This window comes from Nuphar pumila, chromosome 10, assembly GCF_984573655.1.
Source record: "Nuphar pumila chromosome 10, dmNupPumi1.hap1.1, whole genome shotgun sequence".
NCBI classification, from domain to species: domain Eukaryota; kingdom Viridiplantae; phylum Streptophyta; class Magnoliopsida; order Nymphaeales; family Nymphaeaceae; genus Nuphar; species Nuphar pumila.
In genome coordinates, this window is record NC_143258.1 from 79,918,516 (window position 1) to 79,946,452 (window position 27,937).

Consider the following 27,937-nt stretch of genomic DNA (forward strand, 5'->3'; position numbering starts at 1 on the left):
GTTTGAGCCAAGTCAACTAAGTTGCCTGCATTGATGGTGGAGTTTTTTTTTTTTGAAGGATTAAATATCCCTAAAAATGGGGAGAAAAAATAGTCAGACCCCTGGGGGTCCGACTTTTTCTATTTTGATGTTTTGTCCAGTGGAAAAAAAAAAGAACCATGTGCTTTTATCGGTGTATGTATGAAACGCTTCTTATATCATATAATACTTTCCACTACTTTGGTTTTATTAGGCATGGATGCAGGACGGGTCATGTTGGTCGCATAAGCTCAGTTGACACACAAAGGTCTTCCCCTCGTGAAGGAAGCTAAGGTTTCAGAAAGATTTTATTAACGGTTGCATTGAGACCTGTTATTTTGTCCTTGGGGGCTACTCATATTGATGGTACAAGTGACCGCATGCCATCGATTTCAACTTTTCAATTGGAATTCAATGACTCACAACCTGACCTTGGATGGGTCATTACTCAATGTTGGTTCCTTTGCACAAAATTGCTAGTAGACTTGATTGGAAATCAATGGGTATGAGGGAACACTGTCAACCCAAATTCACAGATTGGGAATGCTCACGAATTATGAAAGAAGTTCAATGATATCATTTAGTATTTCGATGTATCATAAGCAAGACCACAACAGAAGATGTGGCAATCCTATAATAGGGTCATTCTTGCAAATTTTCCCATGCTCAGGATGAGAGAGAGAGAGAGAGAGCGCGGCGCCCACTAGCCGAAAGCACCAAAACCACAACTTTTGTCATTTTTTTTTATATCGGATCCCGCTCTCAAGATATCTTGATAGGAGCACTACCTTTCCTTTCACCAAACCCTAGGTGATCCAGTTGGGATTTTTTGCACTTTACACGCCCAGAAGCTCCCATCCATTCACTGTCCTGAACAGTTCCATCTTAGGGGCACAGTTCAGGCTGCAAATGGGTCGGATCCAGTGGGATCACATCCTCGTAAGATTGAGTTATTCCTTACAAGAAGGACCGACTACAGAATTCTTAAGAGGACACTTTGTCAAAAAAAAATGGTATTTGACAAATAAAACGTCTGTTCTGGGTCATTCCAAGCACAAATTACACGATGGATGGCGGCGAAAATAGGTCCAATCTGGGCATTCCCTTTAGCTCAACATGCGACCCAATAATAATTGGATGAATGGGCCTCGTAACAGGTCTAGCATTGTCCACAACGGATCTGAATCACAGTTGCCTCGCCTTGCCTTTGCTTTTTTTGCGGGTACCGTCATTCAAAGAGCGGATTGGGACATTCCTGCCCTAGGCTTGTGTGGGTTAGCCCATCATGGAACTGGTTTGGGGTTTCAGCTTCAGCAATCAATGCTCCAGAAGGCATACTTGTGGTGCCAGCTAATGCATGCGACCATTGCTCTAGGGATTTACCATCCCTAGAGGCTCATTGTTGGACTCCCTATAATGAAGAGTACAAATGTTATTATGTTAGCAGATATGGAAGTAATCAAGGACTCTTGAGTGGGTCCATCTAGTCTTGGCTACCACCTGGTGAGGCAATCCGAGTCATTGAGTCCAACAACTCTGGTGCAATACAAACCAAGAAGGGGCTAGTCAAGTCCATCTGTCTTCTGTGAAAAACTAGGAAAGAGAGAGATTCTAAATACAGCAAGAGGCAACCTTTTTCTTGATCAGGGTTTAGAAACATTTTTGCAAATTTGCTGTCTATAGTAGTAAAAGGTCCCATGCACGCAGCATCAAAATTTAGGTTATATAATAGAATGACATGCTTCAGATAATGCAAGCATGAAAAAACAGAATTCTGAAATTGGTAAACCTTAAAATACAGTTCTTAACAGAGCCAGGCCCCACCCTAAAATAGCAGTACACCACAGACAGCATCATGCTGATCAATTTGGATACTAAAATTTCAGTTAACTCTGTCCCAAAATTTATTAGAGAACTAATTTGCCAATTTCACAAAGAAAAATATTAAACCATCTTGCTAACTGGTAGCTTAATTATGTGCCCATAGAAAGATCAACGAGATGTTTTAGCTGATTTGTCAGGCAAAATATTTTCTGGAAGAACAAGCTCCGGTGGAACTTCACGCACAACCCCTAACATTGAATCATACTCCTCATCTAGTTTCACAAACTTTTTCCTCAGCACCTTCTCGAATTCAATCTCATCAAAAGTCTTGGCATTTTCTGCTGCATGTACCTGTGCTAAGTTGCAATAATTGGTAGCTGACTGAGAGATGAAAGAGATCTCCTCTTCTGTAAGTTTCCGGAGGAATTTCGCTGGATTGCCTCCCCAAACCTGGATTTTGATGACTGAAAATTCAGTAACTGGCTGGCAAAAACTCAATAACGAAAATTTCTGGGAAGTGCTGCACGATATTGCATGTGATGAACAAAAATTGACCACTGATTATCAGAATTATTATTTTCTCCCCCAAATTTAGCATCAGACAGCAATTGTGGGAGAAAAAGGGAATTGAGACAGTACCTCTCCGGAGGGAATTTTGGTATTCTGCCTCACCAGTGCCCCAGCAGCAACCATACCATGCTTCTCGACGACCACTCCATCAAGCAGAATTGAACCCATTCCAACAAAGGCCTCATCTTCAACAGTACATCCATGCAACACAGCACTATGACCTACTCACATGAGAAAAAACTATATTAAATAAAACTTGCTATTTCCCGAGATGAGGAAGTTTAAGAACTTCAATGAATATAGCATCAACATTACATAGAGATAAATGAAAAATTAAAAAGGCAAAAAATGAAGCAACTTGCCCACAGTGACATTGTCCCCGATGATAGTAGGCAGGACCTTCCCACTCAGATTAGATTTTGCAACGTGCACAAGTGAATTGTCCTGGATATTTGTTCTAGAGCCAATACTGATACTATTCACATCTCCTGTAATGGCCTCAAGTAGTCAGTATATGAAACAAATTAATTTACAAAAGAACAAGTTCGATAACAGCAAGATCTTAGACAGAACCATGAATAAACATAACCAGAAAAATACAACCAATTTTGTTTAAAAAGGGCCATCAATGGGGTTTCTGACAGGCTATTTATAGAGAAAAGTGATTCGACAAACTTAATTGTTGTACTATTCCAACTTAGAATGACTGAGAATTGAAATACAATTCACAGGTCCCAAGCGGCATTCACAACTTAGATGACAGAATTAAGTCATGTTTGTATGAGCAGCTAGACCAAAGAATATATCCACCTTTACATGGCTCAATGATGAAGAAAAGCATGGCTGAGAGATGCCTTTCTTTAAATGACACACTCGAGCAGATGATTGTCAATTTTTTTTATTGAGATAAAACACAGGAACCCATTTTATAATTAGAGAAAAAAGGTGGGGACAACAGGCCTTTTACACGAGCAAAAGATCAATTGGCCCTTGAGAACAGCTCAATATAAAAACAACAGGAAGAAATGCATTTTACATATAGCTGGATCCCTTCCCATCTATGTAACACACACTCTTCTAACAGGGCACCACACCTGTGTCACACCCGCATGGGTGCGACACTTGGACACGGCTTCCTTTGTCAGGTGAAGTCAACCACACTGAGGTCCATTTGTCTAAAAGTAGATTCAGTTAACCCTAACCAAGTCCGGTTTTATCTATATTATATAAATAAATACATAAATGCACATACACGTAGTGTTAATTTAAAACTGTTAAATATATATATATACCCTTCCTGCACCCCTGCACCCAAGTTTTTTTAAAGTGCCGCATCGCCACATTCGCACCAGTATCCGCACCCGCACCTATGTGACATAGCTTCCCATTTTCTTAATAAGCAAAAAGAATATAATTTATATTTGCTACAAAGTTGTTTGCATTTAAAAATCTCTTCCTATAACTGCGAAATGAGTCAAAACAGCTTTCTGTAATATAAGCAAAACATTTAAATGTGGTTGAATTCTTCATGTACTACTTAATGATCATTTAATTTGTTCAACTGCATGTTGTGTCTATCTCAAGTAAATACTCAGCTCAAGTGATATCCCCAGTGCAACACAAAAAGTGATGGCAGGGATATACGCTTTAAAATAGAGCAAAAACTCTCATAGAAAATGGCCACAAGAGTAGTCATCATTTCCTCAATAAAAAGGGTAAAAAGAGCACGCTTTCTCAAAAAAAAATGAAAAGCAGCAATTATGCAATCTTGCTACACTTAAATTTGACAAGTTTTCAAAAGTCATATTTTTATTACATATATTACAAATCTAAGAAACTTCAACTAAGCTAACAAAAGTTTTTTTTATAAGAAGCCTAACAAGATAAATTAGTGAACACATGATATTTTAAATCATTAAAAAAGAATACTAAGGGTAGAAAGTGTTTTATAGATCCATACCTATAAAATGATATCCAATCCCAATCTAAAGCATTGTTGTAAGAATCGTTGAGAATCAGCTCAAAATCAATTTCCTGAAGGGCCAATTCGGTTTAATATTTTTTAATATTAATATTTGTAAGGGGGCTTAAATAAATTTTTAATATTTTATTATTTATTTTTTAATGGCATGTGTCATCTGATGGTTAAGCTTTGACCAACTCCAATCGTTTCTGTTTGGTTTTGAATCAGTAGATCCTCTGAATCACTTTCAAAATTGATTCAGACTTTAAATCAATTCTAACAACATTGATCTAAATTAAGAAAATCCTTGATTCCTTTCATTTAAAAAGACAAACTTATGAAGCAATAATAAAATATATTCATATTATCCCAGAATTTATAAAAATAAAATTAGCACCCCAATAGTATCACATCACTAAAATAAAAACAGTGTGGTGAGTGAGAATTAGGATTCCCAACTGCTTCCTAGGAATCGGGATTCCTACTAAGTGCTTTAAATAAAGTTAATGTGAATCTTTTACTGACATGACAGCCTCGCATTAAATGCTAAAATGATAAACATACTCTGAACAGTATTCCTTGCCCGAATGCCAAGAAGACATATGAAAATGTTGCTTCATAACATTACAGTTTACACATAATCACAGGCACATTTCAACATTAACACATACCTCTCAAAACACAGCCATACCAAATGGATGATGCTGGCCCCACTTGTACATCCCCAATCACTGAAGCACTTGGAGCAACAAATGCATCTTTATGAACAGTTGGAACTTTGTCAAAGATATTCATGAGTGTCCGATGCCTTGATACTATGGTTATTTTGAAAATCAACAAGTTAGATTTTTTTCACATTGAACAAATTCAACCAAAAACCCATTTATTTTGGATCAATTTGAAATTTAGAATTTCAATGAGAAATAAACAAAGGAGAATAACTGCCTAAGAAAACATATATTTTCTGTTGCTAGAGAATATGCATTCTGTCCACAAAGAGAATGATCAGGGCAATGGCTATACAGAATCATTAACAAAAAGACAAAACAAAGGTAATCAAAAGGGAAAATCCAAAAAAGATTGGCCATGATATATATTTGTTGCAGGGCCTAGCATAGACACGTGCATGTCAAGGTTTAAGAATATGAGAAAATGTGAAGGAAAAGAGGATCAATTAAAATACATCTATTAGTCAAACATGAGAACAAAAAAGGAATGGTAAAGACTACAATGTTATAATTGAATAGGTATATATATAAACCACAAGGCAACATAAGAGGAATAATAAGCTCAAACTAATACTTTTCTTCCAATGATTTCTTTCAACTAATCGGCAGTGCTTTAAGACATTCTTTCTCAGCTTGATGTCCATTATTGAGATTTATGAAGGAATAAGTGAAACACGCAATGTTTCCCCTTAGTTGATGAAGAATCAAGACCAGATTTGTTATGGTAGATTTCTTCAATCATTGCACTAGATTTTAGAAAACAGATAGTGATCCATGAGTTCGACACCTACAAGGTAAACAGCAAAAAGGTAAATGAATCTTGTCGTACTCATGCCAGAGGAAAGCACTATGGGAAAGAGAGACTTAAATCAAATGAAGGATGATTATGGATGGCAGCATTGTGGTTTACAAAGCTACCAACTTGATGGATAAGAGCAGCATTCTTCCTTCCACTTAAAAGTAGAGGTGAACATTGGGGTGCATGGGCTTCAGGGAACCAGCCCAGGATGGGCTAGGTTTGGGTCTGGATAAACCCAAAACTTGGACCAGCATGAATGTATCTCAGCCTAGGCCTAGCCCAATAAGTATCAACCTTAGCTTGGATGTCATAGCCATTTTTTTGACAAGACCAACAGGATCATATTTTCAATCAGGCTTCATCTTGGGTTCATCACTGAATGTCACCAGCCCTATGCCTCAACCTGACGAATTGGGGTACAATAAGAGCTCTCTCCAAGCCCAAGCCCACTCAATGTGTGTTCAGAAGAGGTCTTTCCTTCTTTTCTCTGGAGATAGAAACTATGGCCAATGAATGCTGGACTAGTTCAAGAGGTTGGTGGTCACACCTACATACAGAGGTGGACATGAAGCAGCTCAAAAGGGGGGCAGGTTTGGGCCCGAAAATGATTGATCTGGGCCTAGGCTAGACCCAACATGAAGCAGATTCAAGCTCAAACTAGGCAGAACTTTTGCCCAAATGGGCCCCCTTGTCCATCCCAAACCAAGCCTTGTTCAATAGTACATAATGGGCCAAGTTTTTATTACTTGGCATATATAATGGGCCTGGCAACAATATATAATGGGCATAGGCTTGTGCCCAATCAGAACACAGTAGGTTCCAAGTCGGGTCTAATTGGTCTTCATGCCTGCTCTGACCATTGAGAGCTTAACTGGAGACCAGCCCAAGCTCAACCCTTGTCCACCCCACTACCTACATGAGGATGGGACTTGAAGGTCCTCTATTTTTCACAAACCTTAGATGCTCAAAGGTACTTGGAGGTATGAGAGGACATAATGATTATGAATGCTCCACTTGGTTTAAAAAGCCACAATTATCGGGCTGGAAACAAGCCAAGAAAGTCATGGCTCGGTTTAGTTTGTCTTGTGTAAGAGCAGGTTCAAGCTCCTGAGATGGGCTCAATGAACTGTATGAGATGGCTCATATAGACCACCAAGCCAAGCAAGTATATATATATATATATATATATATATATATATATATATATATATATATATATATATAACATGGACTCTTCTAACAGGACACCGCACCCACCTCTTTGTCAGGTGAAGTCAACCACACTGAGGTCCATTTGTCTAAAAGTAGATTCAGTTAACCCTAACCAAGTACAGTCTTATCTATATTATATAAATAAATACATGAATGTACACACACACGCGTAGTGTTAACTTAAAAATGTTAAAATATATATATACCCTTCCTGCACCCCCGCACCTAAGTTTTTTTAAAGTGTCACATCGCCACACTCGCACCCGTATCCGCAGTTCCGCACCGGCACCTATGTGACATAGATGTACACACATCTGCGAGGTATGTTTGAGTCAATTCAGCTTGTAATCATGATTTCCAAATATGACATGATGTAATGGCACCATTGTTAAAATGTAGTGTCTCTTTTATTTATATATATAGAGAGAGAGAGATACATATACATATATATATGTATATGTATCTATCTAAGTATATATATAAATATATATCTCAAAACCTGATAAGGGTATTTATGTAAATTCACAGATTTTACGCATATTCTCATTTGAGAATATGTTGTATTTTGTTTTTCTATTCTTTTATTTTCTTGTATTTTTTCTCTCTTTTTTGCTCTTTTTCTTTTTTTAATATGATGTGACATGGGGGGACCCCCAATACATAGGATGGAGCCCCCCCCTCCAACAGTTAGATTTTTAACCGTTGGACGGGCTCCAACCTATGTATTGGAGCCCCCCCATGACTCCAAAGCCTTATAAATAGGGGTGAAGCCCTTTAGGTTTCTCTATGCTTTTGTAAAGCCTCTCTTGGGACCCAATATATTGAAGTTGTTATTTTTTATGCTCTTGTGTATTTGTATCCGTGCCTTTGTGCACTTGTGAGAGTTCTCCCTTGTGCTTTTGTGTTTTTAGCATTGTGTTTATGCACAAAATCTCTTTTTAGAGAGATTTTCACATGGTATCAGAGCAAGGTTGCTTGAGAAGGAAAATCGTGTGATTCTTCACAATATCGAGTGCCTCAAAAAGTGTGCCTTCAATTTTTCTGAGATTGGCATAAAGATTTCTCTTCATCAAATATTTTAGAAGATTACTACAAGTAAGAGTTAAAAACTTAAAATCTCTTTGTGGTACGTATTTTTCTCCTTAATCTTATCTCTCTAATGGGTGAAAAAGACTCTCATTTCTCTCTTGGCTTTAAGCTCAATGGTTCCAATTATCACGTATGGGCCGGTAATATGAAAGTCCATATTAAAGGAAAAGGACTTTGGGGTTATGTTCAAAGCTCAATTCTGAAACCGAAGCCAAAAATTACTTTGGTTGAAAGAGGACAAATCAAAATTCTTGAGGGAGATGAAAGAACGAAGGCTCTTGAAGAATATAGCAAAAAAACATGAGTGGGATATGAAGAACTTCAAGATTTTGTCATGGATTTTCTCATCCGTTGAGACTAGAATCAACTCCAATATCATAAAGTTTAAAAAGGCTTCTCAAGCGTGGGAGTATCTGTAAGAAAGTATGCAGAAAGGTATAACAAGAATGCTTAATGCATTCGCACGGTCCAATGAATGGACAAACCCACAATGGAGAATATAGAAATAGTCCACTAAGGGACAACACAAGAAGCCTTCAAAGAGGCAACCCATAAAACATATATGAACTTTATTGAACGAGGGCTTGAAAAGCCATGAAGAATACAAGGAGAGCAACCCCTATTTATACACAGAGTGGAAAAGGAGAGGCTAAAAGGGGCTCCCCATAGAGACGTTGGGAGCCCCCAACGGTCACATTTGTGACCGTTGGAGGCCCCAACGACTCTATGTGGGGCCCCCACTTACGTGAAATAAAAAACAAAAAATAAAAAAACATAAAATAAACTAATTCTAAAAATAAATAAATAGTTGTTTTCTAAAAACAACTATATAGCTATGCAAAATGACAAAAATACCCCTATCGGGTATCACACACACACATATATATATATGTGTGTGTGTACGAGTACATGTATTTTAACAGTATCTTGAGAAGATGTATACTTCTAGGGACTTGTCCCACAAGTATTATCTCTAAAAGAGAGCGCTAACCCTTCTTCAAGGGGATATGACTATAAGAGAGTACTTTGTCGAACTCTCCCCCATTTGGGATGAGCTTGCTATGCTCGAACCCAAGTGGAGTGGAGAAGTCATAAAGCTTCGACATAAACAACTAGAAGAAGACTGGTTTTTTAACTTTTTGAATGAGCTAAGGCCCAAGTTTGAGCAAATAAGATCTTCTTTCCTATCCTCCTTCACTTCTCTCTCTCTTGAAGATGTCATTACTAAATTAAGTGGAGAGGAAACTCGTATGGGCATTAGCAAGCAAAATCCAAGTGTTCTTGAAATGCCCATAAACCAAGAGGAGTATGATGGTGCTAATGTCGTTTCTAGGCCCAGTAACAACTTGAGGACATATAAACCTCCTTACTTCAAAAACCAAAATCAAGGTTCCAATGGTGGTCAAGGCGGAAGAAGGGACTATAACAAAATTGTGTGTCGCTTTTGCAAGAAACCGGGTCATATCAAATCGGTTTGTCCCAAATGAAAGAAATTACTAGCAATGGCAACCACATCTCAACCATAAAAAGAGGAATCTACAAATAGAGCTCTCTCTTTAAATCAAATTATGGAAGCTCTTCAACCTCTTCTTAAGGGAGCTATTTCTGGTGTCGCCGTGTCCACTCCTTACCCTCCAGGCAAAACCTCTTGGCTTTTAGATTTGAGTGCATCATTTCATATGACCCCAAACATTTCTTCTCTTTCCGAATATTCTAAAAGTTTGTCACCATCTTTTGTTTCAACCGCGGATGGTACTTCTCTTGAAATTAAGGGAATTGAAAATTTTGAAACCCAAAACTTCTTTATTCCTAAAATTAGATTTATACCAAAATTGAATTTAAATTTATTTTTTGTCTCTCAACTCTAGGACCTCGGGTGTGACATTTAAATCTCATCTAATAAATGTTTAATAAAGGATCACCGGTCTGGGAGGTTGATTGGGGAAGGCTCTAGGAAATGAGACTTGTACTATGTAGACTCTCTTCAAATTCTTAAAACCACCTTTTGTAATGTGGCTCGACATAAATGTTTGGTACAAGAGACTTGGTCATCTCAACATTATCAAGTTGTCCTATTTGCATTTTGTTAAAAATCTTTGTAAAAATACTTTCTCTTGTAATGATTGCATTCTTGAAAAAATGAAAAGTATGCCTTTTGAACAAAGATCTATGTTTACCACTAAACCTTTTGAAATTATTCATTCGGATGTTTGGGGACCGGCACTCGTCATATCATAGGGAGGTTTTGCCTATTATGTGATTTTTGTGAATGATTTTTCACGGTATTATTGGATATATTTTCTTAATTTAAAAATATTTAGGACTGATTCCGGAGGTGAGTACCTCTCTAATGAGTTTAAAAAATATCTTGAAGACTATGGTATATTTCATCAAAGATCTTGTCCTAAAACACCACAACAAAATGGTTTGGCCGAAAGGAAGCATAAGCATATCATTGAAACCACTGGAACCCTTCTTATTTTCCAAAGTATTCCAAAAAAAAAATGGGCTGAGGCGGCTCTTGCTTCCATTTATCTTATTAGCCATCTTTCATCCAAAAATTTAGATAAAATATCTCCCTTTGAGACTCTATATGAAAAATAAATCGATTACAATATGTTAAGAGTTTTTTTTTTAAGTGTTTTGTCCTTACAGATAAAAATGATAAACTCTCACCAAAAGCCATCCCTTGTGCTTTTCTTGGCTATTCCAAAACCCAAAAAGAATTTCGATGTTATGATACTAAGAATGATAAATTATATGTCTCAAGGAATGTAACGTTTTGAAAAATGATAATGGTTTTGAAAAGAATGAATCTCATTTAGAAAATATCGACTATTCCTTTCTTTTTGATCTATTATCTAAGGATGATGATATCTCTAGTGATGATGAATCAACAGATAACAGTGATAATGAAGTGGTTGAAATCAACAATAGTTATAACTCTAATACCTCTCAAGAAGAAAATATAACTAGAGATCCTATCACCTATTCACGTAAAGATAGAAGCACCTTTAGAAGTGTTGTTGAGCAATATAGTGAACCTAGCGAATCTATCTCCTCACATGATTCAAATCTTAGAAGAACCAAAAGAACTAGAAGAACTCCCTCTAGATTTGTATCCTTTGATTCATTCTCTCCTAAATATCGAGCTTGCTTAAGTGTCATTCACTCATATTTTGAACCAAATAATTTTGAAGATGCCAAACGATGTATTGAATGTAGAGAAGTCATGGAGAGTGAACTCAAAGCACTTAGGAAAGCCAACATTTGGGAATTTCAAACGCTCACAAGTGGTAAGAAAACTATAGGATGTTGATGGGTGTTCAAAGTCAAAACCAAGAGCGATGGATCTCTTGAGAGGTATAAAGCTCGCCTAATAGCTAAAGGGTATAGTCAAGAATATGGGATTGACTATAAAGAGACATTTGCTGCAATAGCTCGTATGGTTACTGTCAAATGTCTCATCACCATTGTTTTTATTAGAAAATAGATTTTTTATCAAATGGATGTCAAAAATGTCTTTTTAAATGGTGACCTTAATGAAGAAGTATGCATGGATGCTCCACCTGGTATGGATATTCTTAAAAATAAAGTTCTTCGTCTTCATAAAGCTCTTTATGGCCTGAAACAAATTCCCAAAGCTTGGCACAATAGGTTTAACAAAGTAATGACTGAAAATGGATTTTCTTCATGTTATACTGACACTGCATTGTTTGTTAAAAAATTTGATGCAGGAATTGTTATATTATTGTTATATGTTTATGACATGTTGATAACAAGAGATGATACTAAAGGAATCAAAAGTATTAAATCCATCTTGACTTTAAAATTTTAGATGTCAGACTTAGGGTTTTTGTCATATTTTTGGGGAATTGAGATTACTTATTCTCACAGAGGTTACTTTTTGTCTCAAACTAAATTTGCTTGTGAGATTCTTGACAGATCAGAAATTACAAATGACAAAGTCTGTGAAACTCCTGAAATAGTGGGTTCAAAGATGAAAATTGATGACGGCATTATTCTAAAAGATCCCACACCTTCCAGGCAATTGGTTGGATCCCTAACATATCTCAGCATTACTAGACCTGATATTTCTCATGCAGTACATGTTGTTAGTCAATTTCAACATGCACCTACTTTAATCCATATGAGCGTCATTCTTCGCATCATCAGATACATAAAGGGTACATTAAACAAATGAGTATTTTTATCTTCTTCTTCGTAATTAAGTTTAATTGCTTATCCTGACTCTGATTGGGGAGGTGACCCAAATAACTGACCACTGGGTTTTTTATTTTTTTAGGTGAATCATTAATTTCTTGAAAATGCAAAAAGCAACAGAAAGTATCGCTTTCATCCACCGAAGTTGAGTATAGAGTCATGGTGTCTACCACCATAGAGATTGTTTGGATTCGCAGCTTGTTGGAAGATATGAATATTCAAGTTCAAGGACCAACAAAATGATGTGATAATAAAAGTGCAATCTACATTGCCAAAAATCACACATTTCACGAGCGCACAAAGCATATCGAGATGGACTGCCACTATGTTCGTGAAGAATATTTAAGAAGAACCATTGACCTTCCTTACGTTATATCAGAATATCAACTGGCAGACTTCTTCACCAAGGCGATGTGCTCTTCAAGATTTAACTTCCTTCTTGGCAAACTGTCGGTTGTGTCACCTTAAGTTTGAAGGGGGGTGTTAAAATGTAGTATATATATAGAGAGAGAGAGAGAGAAAGATACATATATATATATATATATGTATATGTATCTATCTAAGTATATATATAAATATATATCTCAAAACCCGATAAGGGTATTTATGTAAATTCACATATTTTATGCATATTCTCATTTGAGAATATGGTGTATTTTGTTTTTCTAATATATTATTTTCTTGTATTTTTTCTGTTTTTTTTTTCTCTTTTTCTTTTTTTAAATATGATGTGACATGGGGGGACCCCCAATACATAGGATGGAGCCCCCCCTCCAATGGTTAGATTTCTAACTGTCGGAGGGGCTCCAACCTATGTATTGGAGCCCCCCCCCCCAATGACTCCAAAGCCTTATAAATAGGGGTGAACCCCTTTAGGTTTCTCTATGCTTTTGTAAATCCCCTCTTGGGACCCAATATATTAAAGTTGTTATTTTTTATGCTCTTGTGTATTTGTATCCGTGCATTTGTGAGTTCTCCTTTGGACCTTTGTGCACACTTCGTGTTTTTAGCATTGTGTTTATACACAGAATCTCTTTTTAGAGAGATTTTCACAACCATTACCAAATATTAATCTTATTTTTCTACATTCATACATATGTACATGCATACATGTGTATGCATATATGTGTTAAAATGTAAACTGTAATATATATATATATATATATATTATTTAATATTATTATATTTTCTTTTTTTTTTCTTTTTTTTTCTTTATTTCCTTTTTTAGCATCTAGTTTAATAGAAACTAGATATTTGATCTAGTCAAGTTCCTGTTGGAACTTGACTGTGCAAATAGTTGTTGGACTACTATAATAAATGTTGTTGGACTGTAGTCCAACAGCTATAATAATAAATGTTGTTGGACTGTAGTCCAACAGCTATATTAAGAGACGTTGGAATCCAACGTCTCTTTTGGAGAGCTCAAAATGAGCTCTCCTCTCTCTTCCACTTTTTTGTATATATAGGGGTGAACCCCTTCAATGTAAACCATCCATGCTTCTTAAGCATTTTGTTCATAAATAAAGTATTATTTATTTTTCAAGTGTTCTTCCTTTTATACCCTTTCAAGGGTCATGCTTGTAGTGTCTCCAATAGACACTTGTTTGTGAGTTATTTGTGCATTTGTTGAAGACCACAATTTCATTACATGGTATCAGAGCTACGAAATCCTTAGATCTTGAAGTGCTTCTGCCTCGATTTCCGTGCCACATTTACAAAAGGTGTTTCATCACCTTGTTCTTGGCTCAAGAAGATTTGTTTGAAGAAAGGCGAACTTGTGCTACAAAAAAAATTGGTTTTGTATCCTCTCTTATTCCTTTGTCTACTCTTTTTCTTTTCTTTTTATTTTTCCCTCTCTCTCCTCCTATTTATTCCTCTCTTACCCTTGTAAAAGATGGATGACAACGATAAGATCACCATCATTCCTATGAAGCTAAATGATACAAACTATGTAATGTGGGCTTCGATTATGAAGCACCACATTTGGGGAAAAGGTTTATGGGGTATAGTGGATGGTTCCGATTTGGAACCTAAACTATCTCTTACCAAGAAAGAAGGTGATAAAGAGGTTCCTCTAACGGAAGAAGAGAAGAGTAAGGCGTTAGCCACTTATAAAAAGAAATGAAAAGAATGGAGGATAGGGCATGCAAAAATTATGTCATGGCTTATCAATAGCATAGACATTAAAAAATGCTCTAGTCTAGCTAAGTTTGAGCATGCCGATAAGGCTTGAGAATACCTCAAAAACATGTATTCCCTTAAAGATATTGCACATGTATGCAATTTACAAGATAAAGTTCGGACAATGACTCAAAAAGATAAAATTATTCGAGAATATTATAATGAGTTGTCCGAACTTTGGGAAGAGTTGGCTCTTCTTGAGCCCAAATGGCATTGTGCCGAAGACATCGAGCTTCGCCAAAAGCAACTAGATATGGAACATTTTTATCAATTTGTGAATGGTCTAAGGCCGGAGTTTGAATCCACCAAATCGGCCTTTTTACATCATGGAAAAATTCCTTCTATTGTTGATACTATAGAAGAGCTCACTATGGAGGAAAATAGACTTAGAAAAAGTACTCCAAAAGTTGATGATGACTCCGTTTTAGCTGTATCTAGACCGAGGAATCATACTCGTACTTACAATCCGCCTCATTTTGGAAGGCAAAACAGCGACTTTGATAAAAGAAAAGTTATTTGTCATCATTGTCATGAACCGGGGCACTATAGGCCTCAATGTCCAAAGTTAAAAAGAAGAGAAGAAAAAAGAGTTGCATCTGTTGAATCTGAGTCAAAAGATCAAGATGCACCTGTGTCTATGGCTCAACTGATGGAAATCCTTCAACCTCTTCTCAAAGGGGTATCCTCCTCAACCGAAGCCTCAACTGGAGCGACAGTTGCATCTTTCTCCGGTCCAGGTAACTTTCCTTGACTTTTAGATTCTGGTGCTTCTTTTCATATGACCCCAAATGTTAATAGTCTATCCGAATGTCTTAAAAATAACTCAAGTGTGTCAAAGGTTTTTACAGCCGATGGCACATCTCTTGAAGTAAAAGGAATAGGATGTTTTGAAAATCTTCAAAAATCCAAAAGATTTTTTATCCCAGAAGTTAGATATATCCCTAAACTTAATTTGAATCTCTTATCTGTCTCGCAAATATCTGATTATGGATGTAATATCTCCTTCTCTTCTCATGGTTGTTGGGTACAGGATCGCCAGTCAGGGAAGCTGATTGGGGAAGGCCATAGAGAAGGAGGACTTTATTACATGGACTTTTTGGAATTACCCAAGAATGCATTTTGTTATAATATTCAGAAATTAGAATTGTATTTATGGCACAAAAGGCTTGGCCATCCTTATATGTCTAAAATTCAATATTTTCCAAGTTTGGAAAAATTTTGTAATTCTGAAAATTTTTCTTGTAAAGACTGCATTCTTGGCAAAATGAAAAGGTTACCATTTCTTAGTAGAACTTTTGTTTCCTCACGACCACTTGAGTTAATACATTCGGATGTTTGGGGCCCCGCACCAGTTACTTCCAAAGGTGGTTATACATATTATGTCATTTTTGTTGATGACTTTTCTAGACATACTTGGATTTATTTTCTTAAACATAAATCTGATGTCTTTGCTAACTTCCAAATATTTCATAAAATGGTTAAAAATAAGTTTCAAAATGATATTTCTGTTTTTCGCACTGATTCAGAGGGAGAATTTATGTCCAAGGAATTCAAAGACTATCTCAATTTACATGGTATTACACATCAAAGATCATGTCCACACACTCCACAACAGAATGGCCTAGCCGAACGCAAACATCGGCACATTATGGAAACTACTAGGACATTGCTAATTGCAAATCAAGTTCCAAAAAGTTTTTGGGCTGAAGCGGTCCTAACTGCCACCTACCTCATTAATAGGATGCCATCTTCCTCATTAAAGAATACAACTCCAATAGAAAAGCTTGTTAATTTAACTCCAGATTATTCTAGATTAAGAGTCTTTGGATGCAAATGTTTTGTTTTCACCAACAGAAATGACAAACTCTCTCCTCGTGCAATCCCATGTGCCTTTTTAGGATATGCTGATAATAAAAAAGGCTACAGGTGTTTCGATTTTCAAAATGACAAATTATATGTGTCAAGAAATGTATCTTTTTTGGAAAAAAAAAGCTTCTTTGAATTTGAAAAATCCAAGGATGTTACTGAATACTCGTTTTTAATTGATCCAACTTCAAAATCCAATGAATGTGATGTTGGATGTGACCTTGACAATGATCAAAGTCCTATTGTTGTTGAAAATGATGATAATGAAGAGCAAATCCATAGGGATGTTAGTCTACAATATTCAAGACGTAGAGAGCAAAATCTTCCATGTGCATTACAAAAATACTCTAAAGTCTCACCTAGAAGAACGTCTAGAATCTCTAAACCTCCAGAAAAATTTGTGTCTTATGAATCTTTTTCACCCACGTATAGGGCCGCCATTACATTAATACAATCATATGTTGAACCATCATCCTATTCTCAAGCAAAAAATCATATAGAATGGATAGAAGCCATGAAAATAGAATTGGATGCACTAGAAAAGGCCAATACTTGGACGATACAAGATATTCCTCCGGGTAAGAAACCTATAGGTTGTAGGTAGGTATACAAAGTCAAAACCAAAAGTGATGGGACCCTGGAAAAATATAAGGCCCGTTTAGTAGCAAAAGGAAATGCCCAAGAGTATGGCATCGATTATGAAGAAACATTTGCTCCTATGGCCCGTATGACCATTGTTAGAACTTTAATAGCCTTGGCCTCCATTAGAACATGGCCTATCTTTCAATTAGATGTCAAAAATGCTTTCCTGAATGGGAATCTCGTTGAACAAGTATACATGGAAGCCCCACCTGGTATTAATATCCCTAAGGGTAAAGCTCTTCGTCTAGAAAAAGCTCTTTATGGTCTTAAACAGGCTCCAAAAGCCTGGTATGACCGATTTAGTCATGTTATGCTTGATATTGGTTTTCAACCTTGTTTAACTGACACTGTTTTGTTTGTTAAGAAATCTGATGCAGGCATCATTATTCTTCTTCTCTATGTGGACGATATGATCATCACCGGAGGCGACAAACAGGGAGTTGCAAATATCAAATCTCTTCTTAAAACTCACTTTGAAATGACTGACTTAGGTTTATTAAGATATTTTTTAGGCATTGAAGTTGCTTATTCCCCTCGGGGGTATTTGATATCTCAATCTAAATTTGCTCTTGATATCGTTTTCAGGTCTGGAATTACAGATGATAAGAAAGTAGACACTCCAGAAGTTGTCAATGTTAAAATGAAAATTGATGATGGAGAACTTCTTGATGATCCTACTCCTTATAGACAGCTTGTTGGAGCTCTTTCTTATCTTTCCATTACTAGGCCAGATATAACTCATGTGGTTCATACAGTCAGTCAGTTTCAGCATGCTCCCACCTCCGTGCACATGGGAGCGATTTTGCGTATTATTAGATACTTAAAATCCTCTCTTTCACGAGGACTCTTCTTGTCTGCTTCATCTTCATTAAATTTAATTGCATATACTGATGCTGACTGGGGAGGTGATCCCAATAATAGACACTCAACTACTGGTTTTTGTGTGTTCCTAGGTGAAACCTTAATTTCGTGGAGGTGCAAGAAGCAGCAGAAAGTCTCTCTTTCCTCCACCGAAGCTGAATACAGAACCATGGCAACCACCACTATGGAGGTTGTTTGGCTCAGACGATTGCTAGCGGATATGGGAGCTAAAGCAACGCAAGCTTCAAAGATGTGTTGTGACAACAAAAGTGCGATCTACATTGCAAGCAATCGGACATTCCATGAGCGCACTAAACACATTGAGATGGACTGTCACTATTGTTAAAATGTAAAACTGTACATATATGTATATATAATAATATTATATTATTATATATATATAAATACATTTTTAATTTCTTTCTTTTCTGTATTTTTTTTCCTTTATTTTTATTTTTTGTCTTTATGTCATCTAGTTCAGTTTGAACTAGAATGACTGTTGCTAGTCAAGTCATGTCCAGACTTGACTAGCAATAGAGTTGTTGGACTGACACAGTCCAACAGCTCTTAATAGAGCTGTTGGACTGTGCCCAACAGCTCTATTGAGTCCTCTTTCAGCTGTGTATATAAAGGGGTGCAGCCCCTCTTGTATTTTACTCCAATGCTTCTTAAGCAATTGGTTTTTCATATCAATAAAGAATACATTTTTATTTTTATTTTGTTTCCAGTTATACCCTTTTTAAGGGTTATGCTTTAGTGTCATTCTTGACACTTGCTCTTGTTAATCAAAGCTCGTGTTTCGAAGATCCCCATTTCATTTCATGGTATCAAAGCCGCGGAAGTACTAAATCTTGAGGAAAAGCTGCCTCGGTTTCCGTGCCCGTTTGCAAAAGTGTTCGCCACTTGAAGAGAAGTGTTTTATCACTTCATTGGAGAAGATTTCACATCTTGTTGTATTGTTTTTTTTCTTTCTTTCTCATTTTCCTTCTTGTTTCTCTTCTATCCCTATTCTTTCTCTCCTTGTAATCGATGGATGACAATGATAAAGTCACCATCATGCCTATGAAACTAAGCGATATGAACTATGTAACATGGGCTTCAATCATGAAGCACCATATATGGGGAAAAGGCTTATGGGGGATTGTGGATGGTTCCGATTCGGAACCTAAGCTATCTCTTACTAAAAAGGAGGGAGATAAAGACGTCCCTCTATCGGAAGAAGAGAAAATCAAGGCTATTGCCTCATACGAGAAGAAATGGAAAGAATGGAGAATATCTCATGCGAAGATAATGTCATGGCTTATCAATAGAGTTGACATTAAAAAATGCTCAAGTCTTGCCAAATTTGATCATGCCGATAAGGCATGGGAATACCTTAAGAATATGTATTCCCTTAAAGATATTGCACACGTGTGCAACCTCCAAGAAAAAGTTCGAATGATGACACAAGGAGACAAAACTATTCGTGAATATTACAATGGGTTGTCCGAACTTTGGGAAGAACTTTCCCTTTTAGAACCAAAGTGGCATTGTGCCGAAGACATCGAGCTTCGTCAGAAACAACTCGATGTTGAACATTTTTACCAGTTTATCACTGGATTAAGGCCGGAATTTGAAACCACTAAATCGGCCCTACTTCACCGGGGAAAAATTCCTTCTATTGTTGAAACTATTGAAGAGTTAACAATGGAAGAAAATCGTCTCCGGAAAGGTTCTTTAAAAATTGAAGATGATTCCGTTTTAGCCGTGTCTAGACCAGGGAATCATGTTCGATCATATAGGCCTCCTCACTTTAACCGACAAAATGGTGACTATGATAAGAAGAAAGTTATTTGTCATCACTGTCATGAACCGGGACACTACAGGCCACAATGTCCCAAACTTAAGGAGCTGAGAGAAAAAAGAGCTGCAATTGCTGGATCGGAGCCTAAAGATCAGGATGCACCAGTTTCCCTGGCCCAACTAATGGAGATCCTTCAGCCTCTCATCAAAGGTGCCTCTTCCTCATCTGAAGCTTCAACCGGCGCAGCAGCCTCATCTTTTTCTGATTTAGGTAAAATTTCTTGGCTTCTTGACTCTGGTGCATCTTTTCATATGACCCCAAATAATCAAAGTCTATCCAAATGTATTAAAAATAAAACAAGTGTGTCAAAGGTCTTTACTGCTGATGGGACTTCTCTTGAAATAGAAGGAATAGGAAATTTTGAAAAAATTTATAAAACAAAAAATTTTTTTATTCCAGAAATTAGACATGTTCCCAAATTAAATTTAAATCTTTTATCTGTATCTCAAATTTCTGATTATGGGTGTAATATTTTTTTTTCTTCTCATGGTTGTTGGGTACAGGATCGCCAGTCAGGCAAGCTGATTGGGGAAGGCCATAGAGAAGGAGGACTCTATTACATGGATTTTTTGGAAATGCCGAAGAAAGCTTTTTGTTATAATATTCAAAAAATAGAGTTGGAACTGTGGCATAAGAGACTTGGTCACCCACATATAGCCAAAATCCAACATTTTCCAAATCTAGGGAAATTTTGTAACTCTGAATCATTTGATTGTAAAGATTGTATTCTCGGCAAAATGAAAAGATTACCATTTCAGAACAGAACCTTTTTCTCTTCAAGACCACTTGAATTAATACACTCGGATGTTTGGGGTCCTGCACCAGTAATTTCTAAAGGAGGATTTGTTTACTATGTTATTTTTGTCGATGATTTCTCCCGACATACGTGGATGTACTTTCTCAAACATAAGTCTGAAGTATTTTCATACTTTCAAACTTTTCATAATATGGTTAAAAACAAATTTCAAAATGATATTACTATTTTTCGCACAGATTCAGGGGGAGAGTTTTTATCCACAGATTTTCAAAATTATCTTAAATTGCATGGCATCACACATCAAAGATCTTGTCCTTATACACCTCAACAAAATGGACTGGCAGAACGAAAACATCGCCATATTATAGAAACCACTAGAACTTTATTAATAGCAAATCAAGTCCCTAAAGACTTTTGGGCAGAAGCTGCCTTAACTGCCACCTATCTCATTAATAGGATGCCATCTTCTTCGTTACAAAATATCACTCCCATTGAAAAACTTATGAACATTTCTCCAGACTACTCTAGATTAAGAATATTTGGGTGCAAATGTTTCATATTTACTGACAAAAATGATAAACTTTCCCCTCGTGCGATTCCCTGTGCCTTTTTAGGATATGCTGAAAACCAGAAAGGTTATAGATGTTTTGACTTCAAAAATAATAAACTATATGTGTCTAGAAATGTTTCCTTTCTTGAAAAGGAGAGCTTCTTTGATTTTAGAAAATTAAAAGACGTCACTGAGTACTCCTTTTTGCTAGATCTAACATCAACATCTGATGAATATGACCTTGATTGTAACTTTGATGATGATCCAAGAATTATTGATCTTAATGTTGAAAATGAAGAAGTTCATAGAGATACTAGTATTCAATATTCCAGGCGACAAGAGTCTAATACTCCATGTGCACTTGAGAAATATTCTAACATTCCAACTAGACAATCATCCCGAATCTCGAGGCCTCCAGAAAAGTTTGTATCATACGAGTCTTTCTCACCCACATATAGGGCAGTTATTGCATTAATTCACTCATATGAAGAACCATCCACATATTTTCAAGCAAAAAATGATATCAAATGGATAGAAGCCATGAAAGTTGAATTAGATGCACTTGAAAAGGCTTCTACATGGAATATTCAAGATCTTCCTCCAGGGAAGAAAACTATAGGATGTCGATGGGTTTATAAAATTAAAACCAAGAGTGATGGTACTCTTGAAAGATATAAAGCCCGTTTAGTAGCCAAAGGTTATGCCCAAGAATATGGGATTGATTATGAAGAAACCTTTGCTCCGGTGGCTCGTATGACTATTGTCCGAACCTTAATTGCCTTAGCTTCTATCAAAAAATGGTCTATTTTTCAAATGGATGTCAAAAATGTTTTTTTAAATGGAAAGCTAGTTGAAGAAGTATATATGGAACCCCCTCCTGGTCTAAGTATTCCTAAGGGTAAAGTCCTTCGCTTAGAAAAAGCTCTTTATGGACTTAAACAAGCACCAAAAGCTTGGTATGATAGGTTTAGTCGTGTTATGATTGATATTGGTTTTCAATTCTGTTTAACTGACACTGCTTTGTTTATTAAGAATTCTGATGCAGGGATCATTGTGCTTCTTCTCTATGTAGATGATATGATCATCACCGGAAGCGATAAACAGGGAGTTGAAACAATCAAAACACTTCTTAAATCTCATTTTGAAATGACTGATTTGGGCTTGTTGAGATATTTTTTAGGCATTGAAGTTGCTTATTCTCCTAGAGGATATTTATTATCTCAGACTAAATTTGCTTTTGATATTGTTTTCAGGTCTGGTATTACTGATGATAAGAAAGTTGACACTCCAGAAGTTGTTAATGTTAAAATGAAGATTGATGATGGAGAACTTCTTGCAGACCCTACTCCTTACAGACAGCTTGTCGTAGCACTTTCCTATCTATCCATTACCAGACCAGATATAGCACATGCTGTTCATACAGCAAGTCAATTTCAACATGCTCCTACTTCTGTTCATATGGGAGCAGTCATGCGTATTATCAGATACATCAAGTCCTCTCTTTCACGAGGACTTTTCTTATCTTCCTCCTCTTCTCTTGATTTAATTGCATATACTGATGCTGATTGGGGAGGTGATCCCAATAACAGACACGCAACCACTGGCTTTTGTGTCTTTTTAGGGGAATCATTAATCTCGTGGAGGTGTAAAAAGCAGCAGAAGGTATCTCTCTCATCCACCGAAGCTGAATACAGAGCCATGGCAACCACGACCATGGAAGTAGTTTGGCTCCGACGACTGCTTGCTGACATGGGAGTTGGAGCAACAAAGGCTTCACAAATGTGTTGTGACAACAAAAGTGCGATCTACATTGCCAGTAACAGAACATTCCACGAACGCACCAAACACATCGAAATGGATTGTCACTACGTCAGAGAGGAATATCTACACGGGATAATTGATCTGCCATATGTCACTTCAGAATATCAGTTAGCAGACCTCTTTACAAAGCCTCTCGCTGCTCCCCGATTTCACTTTCTCTTAGACAAACTTTCGCTCATTGTACCGTAAGTTTGAGGGGGAGTGTTAAAATGTAAAATTGTACATATATGTATATATAATAATATTATATTATTATATATATATATATAAATACATTTTTAATTTCTTTCTTTTCTGTATTTTTTTTCCTTTATTTTTATTTTTTGTCTTTATGTCATCTAGTTCAGTTTGAACTAGAATGACTGTTGCTAGTCAAGTCCTGTCCAGACTTGACTAGCAATAGAGCTGTTGGACTGTGCCCAACAGCTCTATTGAGTCCTCTTTCAGCTGTGTATATAAAGGGGTGCAGCCCCTCTTGTATTTTACTCCAATGCTTCTTAAGCAATTGGTTTTTCATATCAATAAAGAATACATTTTTATTTTTATTTTGTTTCCAGTTATACCCTTTTTAAGGGTTATGCTTTAGTGTCATTCTTGACACTTGCTCTTGTTAATCAAAGCTCGTGTTTCGAAGATCCCCATTTCATTTCAACTATGTCAGAGAGGAATACTTACATGGAACCATTGATCTGCCATATGTTACATCAGAATATCAATTAGCAGACTTCTTCACCAAGCCTCTCGCTGCTCCCAGATTTCACTTCCTCTTAGACAAACTTTCGCTCATTGTACCGTAAGTTTGAGGGGGAGTGTTAAAATGTAAACTGTAATATATATATATATATATATATATATATATATATATATATATATATATATATATTATTTAATATTATTTAATATTATTTAATATTATTATATTTTCTTTTATTATTTTCTTTTTTTTTCTTTATTTTCTTTTTTAGCATCCAGTTTAATAGAAACTAGATATTTGATCCAGTCAAGTTCCTGTTGGAACTTGACTGTGCAAATAGCTGTTGGACTTGTAGTCCAACAGCTATAATAAATGTTGTTGGACTGTAGTCCAACAGCTATAATAATAAATGTTGTTGGACTGTACAGCTATATTAAGAGACGTTGGAATCCAACGTTTCTTTTGGAGAGCTCAAAATGAGCTCTCCTCTCTCTTCCACTTTTTTGTATATATAGGGGTGAACCCCTTCAATGTAAACCATCCATGCTTCTTAAGCATTTTGTTCATGAATAAAGTATTATTTATTTTTCAAGTGTTCTTCCTTTTATACCCTTTCAAAGGTCATGCTTGTAGTGTCTCCAATAGACACTTGTTTGTGAGTTATTTGTGCATTTGTTGAAGACCATCATTTCATTACAATATGTATGTGTGAATGTATGGTTGGATCTACTGTGGTACTGAACCACCATACCGTATGGTGGTACACCATTGGTTTACATGGTTTTGATCTCCAAAAGCAAAAGCTAACCTTTGGATCATGTTTAGCATGTTCAATTTACTATTTTCATGTGTTAACGTTGACTCCAGAATCATGTTATGGCCATTTTTAAACAATCCTCATCTTCATGAATTGTTGAGCCATAATCTTGAAAATTGAATCTTGTTGTACATTGGAATTTACTAAACCTAATAACTAGTAAATAATAAAATAAATCATAATAACTAGATCTCTCTCTCTCTCATATATATATATATATATATATATATATATATATATATTAGGTTCAAAAGTCAAATCCATTGTCAATTTTTCCTTAAAACAAATAAAGATTTAACAGTCCAAGTTCAACTAATGACTTGTTCACCAACCCTAGTGTCAACAAATACCTAGTGCATGCCATATACATCACCTAAGAGAACGAGGATTCATTTGTGGAGCTCAAGGAATCATGAACAATAAACCAAATATCTAGTTCTGATTTTTTGTAGGATCAAAACCAATATTAATATAGCGTTGTTTCAACCAAATGTATATAAGTATGAAATTTGGGAATGAAATAGAACACGAAGAACAAATTCTATCCTAATACTTTCCTAACAAGAAAACATATTTTCACACTCTAAAAATGGAATAATCAAGATCAGGCATTCTCATGAACCTAAGATACATGTAAAATTGATGTTTGGAAAATCCCCTCTTTAAGAGACCTAGAGATATTGTCTAGTGGAACCGTGGAAGCTTCTGAAGCATCAATGGGCTAAAAATGAATAGATTTACCAGCCCTGTCCCCAATAGCAATCCAGTGCATGCAATATTTGTCACCTAAGATGATGAAAATTTGTTGAGTGTTCCATTAAAAAGAAATCATATATCTAATTCTGATTTGCTGCAGGATCAAAACCAATCTTAACATGCACTAGTTTCAATCAATGGAATCTATAAGACTTGGAAAAGAAGCAGAAAACAAAGAACAAATTCTACCCTAATCCCTTTTTAATCAAAACAGATATCTTCACAATCTAAAGATGGACAAATCAAGTTCATCCTTCTCATGAACCTACAATATGCACATGAATTCAGTGATTGGCAAAAACCCATCTTTGACAAAATTAGAGATATTATCTGGCAGAAGCTTATTTAACATCATTAAGTTAAAAATGAATAGACAAAACATTATTGAGTTAAAAATGGATAGATCCTGAAGTTGTCAGTAGCAGAATAAGGGAATGACAGTTTGTAACACTCTCCCTGCATACAGTTGTGAGTTGTTATCAAGTTTCATCAAGCACCTGAAACAAGCAGCTGCTTGAGATACTATTGAAGATGAAATTGAAAATATCTCCAAGAAAATAGAAGTAATAGCAGAATACATACTTAAATGTAACTCTCACTAGCCTCATCCAGCTAGTTCCTTTCCAATTTTTGGTTCCACAAAGGCTTGATAAGTGTTCCTAACTTTGTACATGGAGGAATTGGCTATTGTAAAGGCTACCACTCAGTGAATTAATGATTAGTCTTTAGTGATGGATGATCTCAATTATGATCCCACAATTGTCTATCTTGCCAGAGGACATGCAACCACACAAGGACATAATAGGTTATGTGAACAGCCAGAATCAAGTGGATTCATACCAAAACATAAAGATATTAGCTTGCATAAGAAACGCAGAAGAATCAACAAGGCCTCATAAACATCTGTTTCTGATAAACCTCAAGTAAGATAGCAAGACTCAAAGTAAACCAGCCATTGAATTTGAACTACAATTCTATATACTGAAAAATTGATCTGAAAACTATACTGTCCTATTGATTGAAAGTACAAAAGCAAAATGGAATAAGTTTTTTTTTAATAAAAAGTTACTAGGAAACAACTTTTAGAGAATCAACCAGTTTTACTTCAAATATTTTGAATTTCTCATTGCACAATAAACTACACGGCATATAGCAATCTTTTAATTTATTAGTAACCGAAAAAATTTCTAAGCAGACAGCATTGTTTGTATGATTAGCATATAGCAACAAAACATAAAGAAGGAAAGCAACATTTAATTTGTGGCAAATGTTGCATAAATCATAATAAGAAATATAAGAATAATATAATAATCATGATAATCAAACATGAACATTTCTTTTCAGAATATATCAAATTGTGGTGAAACAATGAGTTCCATTTTCACTGGCAATCTAATTTGATCAATAAAATAGCACTTGTCTGACATTTGACTAAGAACTAACTGTTCTCAAACATCAAAACGGAAGCTTCTAAAAAGAAAAAGGAATAATCAAAATGTTAAAATTGAGAATGTTAAGAAGCCCAACAAAATGAAAATGTGAGGCAAAAACAAAAATGAAATGCGGCATTACCAGATATCAAAGTCCTTACTCAAATGAAACAAAAAACAAAGACCAAAATATTTGAAAAAAAATGAGAACGTCAAAAGAAATTCAGAAAGATTGAAGACTTTAAGAACATATATTTCTTGCTTACACATGATCAATGCAATCCACACATTCACGTACTTGTAAACATACTGACACAGACATTGGGAAAAAAGATGATGACAAAAGTTATAATTCTAGCACCTTTTTCAAACACCTAACGAGTGAAAAATATACAAATTTGCCGACATCTCCCTAGCATACTATTACCGGTAAACTTGCTCAAAATTTGACGATAGAATCCACAACATAACCGACACAAACCCAAATGGACACAATACACAGCCTATCCTCACTGTATCATTGGAATAGCAAGTTAAAGAACAATAAAAATGATCAATTGTCAACAGCAAAAGGAGCATTACAGCTAAAGCAACAATACGCTCACCCACCAAAATAAAATTAGTCAACGCTTAGCATGACCACCAATTCAACAGAGCCTCCCCAGGCTTAACCATCCATGGAAAGCTCTGCGCACAGAGTTTCTGAATCTACGAATAGCTTATTCAATATCCAAGCATCTCGGAAATCCTAACCCCATAAAAAACTCTTCTTTTCACAAATCGAATAATGGCGCTCACGATATCTGGGGGTTTACGCATCATAAAATCACAATCACTAATGAACTAAAATGTTCTCCTGTGTACCATCTCTGTGATCAAACAGAACCCATTCACTAGGCATTCATGAACAAACGACAACGCAAATCTAAATTTGGGAGGCCTAAAAAGCAACCGAAAGAAACGAATTCCTGAAGAGGGTGACAAAAATAAAAGGAAACCAATAAATGGGGACGTCCAGAGGAGACGTACATTGCTCTTGGAAGTAGTAGTTTCCCTGAAGACGGCAGCCTAGCCGATCGATTGCCTGGCCCGTCTCCCGAATCCAGAATCCGACGGTGTATATTGCTCTCCCCAACGTACCCATCTTCCTGTTGCTCGGAAAACGATCGCCCTGAGGAACTTCCGGCCAAAGGCGGCGCTCGGATGAAAGGCGATATTGGACCGCAAAAGGAGGAAGAAGAAACTCCCTCTGCCTCCACAGAAGCAGTGACACGGAGTCGAGAGAATCGAGT

At 36.2% G+C, this 27,937-nt stretch overlaps 1 protein-coding gene across 1 annotated transcript; it reads right to left on the minus strand.

Moving 5' to 3' along the window:
• Positions 1-1,723: 1,723 nt before the first annotated feature.
• On the minus strand, positions 1,724-27,937 carry LOC149826981 (gamma carbonic anhydrase 1, mitochondrial-like). The gene is made up of 5 exons (XM_090019092.1): positions 27,675-27,937; positions 5,047-5,190; positions 2,775-2,900; positions 2,482-2,633; positions 1,724-2,292 (listed from the first exon to the last, which is right to left on the minus strand). Exons 1-5 carry the CDS (start codon positions 27,787-27,789, stop codon positions 2,011-2,013), a joined length of 819 nt encoding a protein of 272 aa, XP_089875218.1. The 5' UTR covers positions 27,790-27,937; the 3' UTR covers positions 1,724-2,010.

Bases quoted from the DNA above. Each gene is read 5' to 3' on its own strand.
- LOC149826981 (XM_090019092.1), bottom strand. From the start codon at position 27,789: ATGGGTACGTTGGGGAGAGCAATATACACCGTCGGATTCTGGATTCGG. The intron at 2,901-5,046 runs GTATGTGTTAAT...AGGCCATTACAG, and splicing joins GTATGGCTGTGTTTTGAGAG to GAGATGTGAATAGTATCAGT. The intron at 2,293-2,481 runs GTACTGTCTCAA...ATCAAAATCCAG, and splicing joins CCAAAATTCCCTCCGGAGAG to GTTTGGGGAGGCAATCCAGC.